This window comes from Chiloscyllium plagiosum, chromosome 4 (genome assembly GCF_004010195.1).
Source record: "Chiloscyllium plagiosum isolate BGI_BamShark_2017 chromosome 4, ASM401019v2, whole genome shotgun sequence".
NCBI classification, from domain to species: Eukaryota; Metazoa; Chordata; class Chondrichthyes; order Orectolobiformes; family Hemiscylliidae; genus Chiloscyllium; species Chiloscyllium plagiosum.
The window spans coordinates 16,681,131-16,693,162 of record NC_057713.1 but is presented as its reverse complement, the minus strand read 5'-3'; the positions used below and the strand labels follow the sequence as shown (position 1 = coordinate 16,693,162).

General features: G+C 40.0%; 1 protein-coding gene across 5 annotated transcripts in view; it reads left to right on the top strand.

Annotated features, from left to right (window-relative positions):
- The window catches only part of LOC122548881 (receptor-type tyrosine-protein phosphatase mu-like), a 701,186-nt gene that overhangs the window by 647,963 nt on the left and 41,191 nt on the right, over positions 1-12,032 (top strand). For all 5 annotated transcript variants that reach the window (XM_043687785.1, XM_043687784.1, XM_043687783.1 and 2 more), the window contains one exon: positions 3,212-3,309. In XM_043687785.1, the coding sequence (XP_043543720.1) occupies positions 3,212-3,309 (98 nt within the window). The remainder of the gene's footprint in view (positions 1-3,211; positions 3,310-12,032) is intronic.

The window sequence follows — 12,032 nt, the reverse complement described above, 5'->3', positions numbered from 1 at the left end:
TTATTGAATAAAATTTGGGTTGAAGTGCAGTATGGAACTTTTGTGAGCGTTTCTGACCCATGACAAGCTGAGGTTTTCATTATTTCTAGAAACCCCTGCTGTTGAATAATCATGTTGTTACTACAATGAAAGAATTGGAACTTTCACCACAGGAGTTTGGGAGTCATGCATAAGGAGCGAGGAAGATATTGGACTGCATTTGTGATGTCTCTATCGACAAGGGACTTAGAACAATATCAAGCATTTTCAGAAGTATAGAGGAAGTTAGCAGGTTTCATCCAGGCTGTGTTGACAGTTTGTTAGATGGGAACAGAAATGAAACGCTTAAGGTGAAGAAGTTGGGGGATTGATGCATTACCCATATAGTATTTTTAACTTGCTTGCTGTAATGGAGATTGCAAATGTAGAGATGATACCAACGTCGTTACCCGAGGATGCTCTATTTTAATGTATAAATCAAATTGCTTTGTGCTTCAAAGGAGTACGTTGTATATGAAGTAATATTTTATAGCAGCTATAGTTTCAATACAGTTTCAAAAAAAGGAGGGAAAACAGAAAGGCCCTGTCAGTGTAACTTCTGCTGTTGGGAAATACTGAAATCCATCATTAAGTCAGTAGTAGCAAACATTGATTTTACTTGATTATAAATGTGGATTTATGAAAGGGAAATAATGTTTGATAAATTTATTAGATTCCTTTGTGGATGTGACAAATAGGATGGATTAAGAGGAACAGGAGATGTAGTGCATTTGGCTTTCCAAAAGGTATTCAATAAGGTGCCACATAAAAGGTTACTACACACGATAAGAGCTGATTGTGTGTGTGTGTGTGTGTGTGTGTGTGTGTGTGTGTGTGTGTATAGATATATTAGGGATTATAATATATAATGGACTAATTAACCAAGAGGAAATAGGATTATTTTCAGATTGACAAACTGAAAACAGTAGGGGAAAGGGATTAATGCTGGTTCTTCAACTGTTTGTAATCTGTAGTAATATTTTGAATTAAGGAACAGAATGTATTTGAGGCAATGTTGCTGAATATGCAAAGATAGTGGGAAGATAAGTTATGAGGAGGACATAAAAACTCTGGAAAAGGGTATTGATAGCTTAAATTCAAGAAGGCAACTCACCACACATTCTCAAGGGCAGCTAGGGATGAACAGTAAAAAATGTTAGCCAGCCAGCGATCACCTTCTATTCTTTCCAGAGTTTTTATGTCCTCCTCATAACTTATCTTCTCACTATCTTTGCATATTCAGCAACATTGTCTCCAATACATTCAGTTGCTTAATTCAAGGTATTAGTACAGATTGCAAACAGTTGAAGACCCAGCATTAATCCTTAACCTACTGTTTTTCAATTTGTAAATCTGAAAATAACCTAATTTTCCTATTTCCTCTTGGTTAACTGATCCACTATATATTATAATCCCTAATGATGGCATAGTGGCTCAATACAGTGGCTCAGTGGTTAGCACTGCTACCTTACAACACCAGGGACCTGGGTTCGGTTCCACCCTTGGGCAACTGTCTGCGTGGGTTTCCTCTGATGCTCTGGTGTCCTCCCAATCCGTAGGTTTGCAGGTTAGGTGAATTGGCCATGCTAAATTGCCCATAGTGTTCAGGGATGTGTAAGTTAAGTGATTTGTCAGGGGTAAATGTAGATGAATGGGTCTTGGAGGGTTGCTGTGGACCTGTTGGACCAAAGGCCTGTTTCCACACAGTAGGGATTCTATGATCCTCTTGGCATGTATACAATTCTGCAGGGTCTTGGTGGGGCAGATGCTGAGAGGAAGTTTGAGGAATCAAATTTCTGAGTAAGGAGTCTTCCATTTAAAGTGGAGATGAGGAGGGATTTCTTCCCTCAGAGGGTTATTAATCTTTGATACCTTGTTCCCAAGATAGTAGTAGATATTGATATTGTGATATTGAACACATTCAAGGTAGAGTTAGATCGATCTTTGATTGACAGGGGTGCCTGGGATTATCAGCATCAGCCTGGAGAATGGATTTGACACCACAACCAGACCAGCACGACCTTACTGGATGGCAAAGCCATCAAGGAGTCTAATGCCTGCTCCTGCTCCTATTTCTTATGGTCTTTATGGATAAAAGGACATTCCTATTTCCTTGATTGCATCTAAATGCTTATTTGGTTTATACTGGTAAACGAACAGCCACTTCTAAATTGTAACAAGGATGGTCTCTTGTCTTAACAAGATATAGTTTATTGTATGGTGGCAATTAGATGCATTAATCAAAAAAGGGCCTTTGTGACACAGTGGTAGTATCCCTGCTTCTGGGTCAGAAGGCCCAAGTTTGAATCCCACCAGAGCTGTGTCATAACTTGTTCAAACAGATTCATTCAAAGCACTTACATTATTATGAGACACAATGTGATTAAGGCTACGTGGAGACTGGATAGAGGTCTGCACAAATATATTCTGCCTTACCACCATTCAAACCTGTATGACTTCATCCAATTGGTTTGGAGCTTAATGCTGTCTCCAAAATTAACCGTTTCAGGATCGTTACCTCATGCAACATTTCTTTTGTTCCTATTTTAGCAGATTCTCAGATTATTCCTAGGTTGTCTGCAAAACACAATCAAATGATGGAATAGATTAATTTGGATGGCCATTGAAATAGACATGATGAGGCAACTACAGCATTGACTCCTGCAATGTTGGGCTCTGTTGCTTGCTCCATTTTAACACTCTGTAAAATATCCTGGTCAATCAATGAAAAGTAAAATTACTTCAAACTGACAAAATGGAGTATGGCCATTTAGGTAAACTGTCAGCATGAATTGCCAGGTGAACTTATAGACCATAGCCCACCAATCAGTCTGGATCAGTTAGGATTATACTCATCGGAGTTTAGAAAAATGAGGTCTCAAGGAAACCTAAATTCCTGTAATGGATATAAAGGAAACCTTGAATCTATGTGGGGCTGTAAAATAATGAGTCTTTAACTGCAATTCTGTTTTCATTGACATCCAAGATTTATTTTAAAATATGGTTAGAACCATATCTTTTACCTCTAGCATTTTTCACAATGAAAGCCTAATCCCTCGGGAGATTGGAATCTGATCTCTGGTCTCACTGTCAGGCCAGTTCTGATCGCTCTGAGTGTGGAATGGAAGTGTCTGTTTCGATCAATTTTTTTTTGTCACGTAGTTGAGTTTTAAATCCCTTTGTCTATGTGCAGGACCAATGCAAGAGACTGTCTACGATTTTTGGAGGATGATCTGGCAAGAAAACTCAGCCACCATCGTCATGGTTACAAACTTGGTGGAAGTTGGAAGAGTGAGTATATCACACAGAGTCTGGATTTCCATCTTGCTTTACAAGGGTTTGACAGAGACATTTATGTCTAACTGATGCTTCTATGTGTTTCAGTCTTGTTCCTGTCCCTCCTGTATTGTGCCTTGGTTCCAGGAATCACCCCTCCCTTTCAAGAAGTAACTGTTTCTTCTTTCCTGAGTAATGGTTTATGAGTGTTTGAGCACACAATCCATTGTTCTTGCGTTTGATCCATTTAGCTGTCAATGTGCAGGAGGCATTGGGTTGGAAACAGAAGGAGGGATTCTGCATAAAAATATATTGTGTTGGTGTGACTTAGCAGGACTGGTAGCAGCCACAGAGATTTAGAGCTTATTGTGTCAAGTTCAGTTTGTTAGAGTTGAGACTCCAACTTAATGGGTGGTTAGTTGTTCATATTTGTGATTAGATTAGATGCCCTACAGTATGGAAACAAGCCCTTCAGCCCAACAAGTCCACACCGACCCTCCGAAGAGGACCCCAAACCCATTCCCCTACATTTACCCCTGACTAATCCACCTAACACTATGGGCAATTTAGCATGGCCAATTCACCTAACCTGCACATCTTTGTGACTGTGGGAGGAAACCAGAGCACCCAGAGGAAACCCACGCAGACACGGGGAGAATGTGCAAACTCCGCACAGTTGCCTGAGGCAGGAATTGACACCAAGTCCCTGGCACTGTGAGGCAGCAGTGCTAACTACTGAGCCACCATGCCACCCTAACCGTTTGTGTCAAATAAAAAAGATACAATTATTTTATTCTTTTAATGGAATGTAGACATCACTGGCAAGGTCAGCCTATGAACAGATTAGCTTGCCTAGATCATTTCAGAGGCAATTAGAATCAATCACATCCTGTAGGCCTGGAGTCACTTGTAGGCCAGATCAGGTAAAGCATTAGGTCCCAAAGGACATTAGTGGGCCAGATGAGTTTTTCCAGCAATCAACAATATTTTCAAACTGTCATTACCAAGACAAGATTTCAGTTCAATATTTGTTAATTGAATTTAAATGTCACCACCTTCAAAGCTGATGTGAACCCCTAATCCCAGATCAGTCTGGCCATCTGAGGAAAACATTAACTCTATGCCACTGTCTCCTCTGAATTTGAACTTGAATTTATATTTCACCTTTCACACAGGCCTTCCCAGAGCACTTCATGGTCAAATAAGTACTTTTTAACATCACTTTGCTGATGTCGGAAATATAACAGCCAATTTTCACATGGCTAACTCCCATAAACAAAAATTCAATAATGACCAGACAATCTATTGTTGAAATCTGTTGATTGAAGTAGTTAGTAGGACATCAGGGATGCCTCCATTTTTCAAAACTGTACCAGTCGATCGATTAATTGATTGATTGTTTTATTGTTGTCACATGTACTGAGATACAGTGAAAAGTTGTTTTGCGTGCTGTACAGGCACAGAGTACCATGCAAAGTACATCAGGGTAGAAGACAGTGTTACAGCTGCAGAGAAGGTGCAGAGAGAGAGAGAGATCAGAATTAACATTTATGAGGTCCATCTAAAAGTCTGATAACTGTTCTTGAAGAAGCTGTTCTTGAATCTATTCATACATGTATTCAAATTTTTGTATTGTCTGTCTAGCGGAAGGGTGTGGAAGAGAGTATAACTGGGGTGGGAGAGGTCTTTGATTGTGTTTGTGTTGGTGAGAAATATAGATGGAATCAACAGATGTAAGACTGGTTTATGTGATGGACTGGGTTATGTTCATGACTCTCTGTAGTTTCTTGCAGTCTTGGGAAGAGCAGTGGCCATACCACACTCTGCACCCACATAGGATGCTTTCTGTGGGGCATCTATAAAAATTAGTAAGAGTCTTTGTGGACATGCTGAATTTATTTAGCTTCCTGAGTAAGGAGGGATGTTGTCATTGTTGTTGTTGTACTTTTTTGACCGTTATGTCAGTCTGGGTGGACAGGGCAGATTGTTAGTGATCATCACTCCCAGGAACTTTGCATTCTTGACCATCTCCACCTCAGCAACATTGATGCAAACAATGACCAGCTTCTTCATTTTGCTGACACTGAGGGAGAGATTGTTGACTTTACACCATGCTGCTAAGCTCTCAATCTCTTTCTTACATTCTGTCTTGTCATTGTTTGAGATCTTCCCTACAATGATGGTGTCATCAGCAAACATCTTAATATTAACATCTCATGTAAAACCTTTGGTGGTATAACAAAGGACCTTCAGCCTTAACCTTTGAGCTTGAGTCCTCAATAGGGGCTTGCACCCCCAACTGCGACCTGGAAGTGGGGGGGGTGACATCACTTAACCATACCTCTATTTACAACAGAGCATCCCAAGTGATATCGTCACAAGGTTAAGATTAGAGTGATGCTGGAAAAGCACAGCAGTCAGGCAGCACCTGAGGAGCAGGAAAATCGACATTTCAGGCAAAAGCCCTTCATCACAGGGGTCAGTGTTCATGGGCACATGATGCCAGAACAACCTGCAAATTCTTCCTGCTGGAATTTTATATCCAACGAGAGATAAACTGATGAAACAGTGACAAATTTTACTTCCAAAGGCCTCAAAGGTCTAACCAGGCTGAGAGAGTTTCTTTGAGAGAAAGATTTGAACAGTTGTTGGGGTGGGGTTCCATCTTACCAGCACATTTTCAGAAGAGCCTTGGGTAAAAAGCAGAGAATGACAGTTACACCAGTTTTCTGAGTCTTAAGTGACTATTTTTGGCTCAACCAAAAACATTCGCCTGAAGCAGAATTATTTAGGTCAGGGTGTAATTTGATGAAGCTCAATTTCAATCTAATATAGATGTAAAATTAACCTGCACATGCATCTATTTAGTTACTTGGTTACATTATTACTTCTATTTATTAACGGTGGCAGTGCTAATGTTTTTGTCACTGTTTGGTAATCTGTGTCAATAATATATCTCAAAACTAATGGACAAATCCTGGGTAAATAAATACAACATGGTTCAAGGATGAGCTGTTTGGTTTTGATGAAGTTGTTGATCTACATCCAGGGACTTTGTAAAGTGTCCATTACCATGTGGGACTAGGCCAGATGAACCTTTCGTTTAGAGTGTTGTGGGTTGTTGTTTTAGAATGCTGAGATTGTCTCAACTGCTGTGGTGGTATTTGTCAGAGCAGTCAAAATGGGAGCAGAGTTTTCTGAGCAGGTTGTTGGATATGGAGTGGCCTGAAGCATGCGATGAAACCTCTCAATAAAACAGATTTCCATTTTCAGATTTGTATTCATGGAGCATCAACTAGGCAGACAAAAGCCACAAAGAAGAACTATGTAGTTGTAATAAGGTTTGCACATCATGATGGAGACATAAACTGTCCTCAGTGCCCTCTTCACGTTTTTTTTTTAGTTTCTGATTTGCAAGAAGTGAACTTATTAAAAACACAGTTTTGTAACACTACATGATCGAGCTTATCAATCAAATCTTAACACCACAGTGAGGAAAAATTGGCAACTGAAAGGGCAGTCCAAAAACTAGCAACATCTCTCCTACTAGGCAAATCTGAGCTGTTTTTCCATCTAGATTGTGTCTGTGAGTTAATATTTCTCTCTCCTAGCCCACCTGTACTCCCTAAACAATTTTTCAATATTACTAATGGAGCAGTGTCCTGGTATGAGATTCCCGAAGGTGGATGTGCACCTGCTGCCAATGATTCAGGACGTTCAGGAACTTTATGCTGGGATTTGGCTCATCTGTCACTGCCTGTCATGTTCAAAATGTTGCTCATGAATATGGACACAGTTCCCTGTTTGTATGGCATTTGTGAAGGAAGGTTGTCTGAGAGATTTCCCTGTGCCAGCTGCCCTGTCTATTGCGGCTGTTTAAGTCATACAGAAGCTCTGTTTTGGCTGTTTTCATATAATGAACCCACATGAGATGCCATAACCCATTTATCGAATAGCATATCACACAGCTGCTCACATCTGCCCCAATTGTGCTGGGACTAAAACCTCTGATAGACTGTTAACAAAGATCCATCTGCTGCCTCTGCCAACATTCCTATTACTGCAAAACCTCAAGTGGCAATTTTACTTAATGATTTTTCAATATGTTTAGCAGTAAAATATATTTGGTTTAATGGAGAGCTCATCAGTACCTGCTGTTTGCTCAGATGGTGAAATGGCATATTTCAGGAACCTTTGAAAAGCTATCATCTCAGTATCTAGCGAATCATTATTTTGTGTATCAGGCCCATTGTAACCTGTGGTATCAGCTGCCTGAGAAACATTTATTAGAATTTTCTTCTTAGCACAATTTCTCAAGGATCTTTCCATACCAAATATATGCTGAATAGAAAAATTATCAATATACAGATCCAGTACCCTCTGAGAGAAGAAATTCCTTCTCATCTTTGTCTGTAATGTGTAATCCCTTACTCTGAGATTATGCCATCAGTTCTTAAACCATCCCATATGGGGAGACAACCTTACTGCATTTGCCTTCCCCTAAGAATCTTTTACATTTCCAAAACATCTCTTCTTCTCACTCTCCAAAACTGCAATGAGCACAGGTCTGACCTGTTCAATTTCCACTCATTAGACAATCCCTTCATACCTGTCTAGTCCGTTATTATAGGTCCATCCAAAGTTGCCCCCCTTTTTCATCACCATACTGTCCATTGGCAATGCTACCTGGTCGGGTGAAACCTACTGGGATCATATTCATTGGTTTTCCTCAGTGGAAAGCAAGATTATGGAAATTAATCAATCATTTAAACCTGTCAGTCTCTCCCTGACTGGGTTAATTTAAAATGACCTCCATGGACAGTCACTTCCATTTGTCTGCTGATGACTATCAACTCTTTTTCTCTCCAATATCTCTCTGAAAACCTTCATCGTGTCATCACACTGGCTGTCCAGCATTCACACAGAGATAATCTATCTTCTCTGACTAAACAAAGGAAAAGCTGAAGCAATTACCAGTGACCCCATCACAGATGTCCCATCACCATTCAACCCCTTCACTTCCCTAATAACCATGTCAGACTAAATTAAACTGTTGGCAGTCTTGTTTTCCTGTTTAATACTGGACTCTGCTTCTAACCATAGAATCTACTTACTCTTCAGGCATATCACTATTAGTTGAGTCCATCTCGTGATGAAGTCTTTACTGACACTAGTGTCACCCGGAATCAGTTCATTCAAAACCTTATTGAATGGTGAAGTGTGAAGGGTCGAATGACCTACTCCTGCTTCTAAGTCAAAGTCCTACATCCTATGTCACAATCATCCTCCGTGCCTTGTGAATTTCAACTCATATAAAACTCTGCTGTTGACATCCTGAATTTCCATCTCTATTATCTTCGCAGATCTGCAGTGACTCTTGGTTCCAGAAATCCTCAGATTTACTGTTTTAATGCCTATATTTCCATCTCTTTTTCACTTTCTTATTGTTCTAAATATTCTGAGGACCTACAACTCCTCTGAATTTGATTGCTTGGACTCTGTAAGTCAGTCAGCAAAGGCCCATTGGAGTGCAATCTCTGGTTGAAATGTTCCCAACTTCAAAATGTTTTGGGCTTTGGGTCGATATGCAAACTCTGTGAGCCAATGGTCCAACTAGGGATAGGCTGGGGTTAGGGGTGCCGACTCTGCAGCAGAAGAGGCAATCAGAGCACCGAATGTTATGGATAACTGAACGCTAGCACAAGAGGTGGCTATCACTGGTGCAGGACAGAGGATGAAACGGCACATCCAAGTGTAGGTATTGTCTGAAGATTTCTTGTATTGTCTCAAATAGGTATGGCTACAGCTGTCAGATTACCAGTGTGGAGGGCCAACCTATAATCTCAGCCCTAGCCCTCTGATCCCCACAGCTCCAGGCACAAAGATTAAAATGCCTGTTATCCACCAGACTTCAAACTCGGGAAGGAAGGGTACTTAGTTATTCTTAATAAGTTACCCATTTCTGTCAGTCAGATTCCACCTCAAGAGCAAGACCAACTCTGACAATGCCTTAACCCTGTTTTCTTGTGATTAATAAAATGTGTGTGAAAATGAAATCTTGCAAGCTGGTAGCAAAACCACACCTTTGGCACTGAATTGCCAATCGAAAACTCGAGGGCAATCCACAAATCAAAGGTACATTTGGGAATGTCAGATTGCCACAGGCCCAAAAGGAACTGAGGCATCTTTCTTACCCCAACTGCAGTACGGTGCTGCGAGCCCAGTAACTAATCTTATCTGACAACTCCTAGTTATAGTAATGACATTAAAAATGCTGGAAATCTGATTTATTTTTAATATTTGACAATGGTTCATGATATTGATGGAAATGACAAAACAGAATTCCATACAGTCCAACAGATTTAAAGCTGCAGGGAAACCATTAGTATTTTCCTTTCATTAAATTAATAAGAGCCAGCAGAGAAACCTAATGAATTATCTGCGTGGTGTGAAATCTCAGTGTTGAAGTCTCAGATATTGCTTTGGTGGGTAAGTGCATGCTTTGTGCAGTACTTGTTACATCAAACCTATCAGAATTTCAAAAATCCTTTCAATTGGTATGGACCTTTCCAGCAAGAAAAACAACGAACAAAACTAACTTGTATGTCTTTGTCACAATGTTATTGGAGACATTAATCCATGGCCTCAGATCTTGGTAGATATGATGGTCACTAGAATTGCTATGCATTTGGATAGAAATATTAGCACATTCAATACATTGAGGTGGGGGAGTAGTTTTAAGGAAATAAAATAGCTGTGAGACCAAGTGCTCGATGACCTCTCAAGGAGCTTTGAAATTGGAGAGGACAGAAGAACAGCAATCTCAACCAATTAAATTCTGGTTGTGATTTCACTCATTTCAACATTTATTAGATAAAGTGTTTGCATCCATTTTCTGCAAAAATCTGCTTGAAGCCTCCAAATATTTTTTTTTTTGTAAACACTTTCATCCAGGATAATTGAAAAGAATTTTCGTTGGGATTTAGTGTTTTTCATAGAATGATCTTTGATAAGGGAACCTGCAAGCAGTTGCTCTTAAATACTCACTAGATAAGCCTTTATTATAATGTGGTGATGGGTTTCATTTCTGTAAAGGCATTTTTTGAATGTTTTATACATTTATGGAATTTTTATTAATATGCTAGTTTTTTCTGAAAAGAATCCTATCACTTTCAAACTTTGCACTGGATTTTGTTGTTGCTGTGGGGACAGGTTGAAACATTTCTTTCTTCAGAAAGGATGTCACTGCATTAGAAGCAGTTCAAAAGGTCTTGTCTGATTTCTAGGATGAAGGGGTTGTGTTAAGTGAAAATGTTGGACAGATTTTATTTACAGTACAATACTACTGAAAATATGTGCTCCAGAGGGAAAAAAGGTAAAGGTGAAGTTGCGAATATTCTTACTGGACTATAGGGATGCTCTCTCATTAGAGAGAGAGAGAGAGAGAGAGAGAGAGAGAGAGAGATGACTGGTGGTAGGGTAACCTGAGGGCCACCACACCTTAGGTGTGGGAAGAGGCTGAGGAGGTGGGATCTTCATGGTACTTAAGCTGGTGCGGGAATTGAACCCCATGCTTTTGGCATCGGTCTGCATTGCAAATCAGCTAGCCAGACAACGGAGATGGCACTCAGTTCCCCATCCCATAGCAACCTTGCTCCAAACATGAGCAAGTGAACTGGGCTCCAGAAGACAGAATGACCACGCATGAAAGCAAGGCCATATCTAACTGAGTGTGGCATCAAGGAGCCCTCTCAATACGCGAATCAGGGGAATATTTGCAGTAATTAGAATCACCCCCAAAGGAAGATAATTGTGGTTGTTATGGATCAATCATTTTAGCTCCCAGATGTCTCTGCAGGGGTTCCTCAGGTAGTTATTTTCCTAATCGACATATTCAGAGAGATGATATTACACATCTCTGGAGCAGGTGAGAGTTGAACCTGGCCTCAGAGGTAGGGACATTACCACTACACCGCAAGAACTCTGAGTTCCTCAGGGTAATGTTCTAGATCCGACATTCAGATGCTTCACCAACATTCTTCCCTCCGTCATAAGGTCAGAAGTGGGAATGTTCAGACAAAGAGAAACTCTCCATGGATCTCATCAAAATTAATAATCTTTGAAAAAAATCAGCCCCACTGCCTCTGAATACAGGTAGTTCGTCTATAACATGACAGTTGCATTCTTGTATAACCCTGTGTTATAGAATAATCTCACTTTAGAAATAGTGCTTAATGTGTTAGCGGTATAATCATGTTACAGCCAACACATGTTTTAAAAGTTTGTGCTTTGGAAACAGTGTCCCCAATTTGTCAATCGTATTATTGCAGATTCATGTTAATGAAACACATGTTATGGCAGAACGACCAGTACGCAATATTTTTCTTTCTGTTGTAAGAAGGATCAATCATATGATGGCTTCTAAAGTGTGTTTCTCCCTGTGTTTATTACTTGATGATCTGTGCATTTTCCAAGGGTGAGGGGATTGCAGTTGCAAACTCCAAATGAAAAGCTAACACAGCCACTGCCACAACAGTCAAATTGCCACTTTGTGGTCTGTAATTTCAATGGTTACCTGATAGCTTTTCAAATATTAACCTGTCACTCTTTCTGACGATCTTTCAACCTACCCTGCCTTTCCAGAATATTCTGACTTGATGAGATCAGATTTCAAACAGCTTCCTTTTTACCAGAGTGCACTGTTACATTTTTTTTTAATTCTTAAATTAAACGATTTG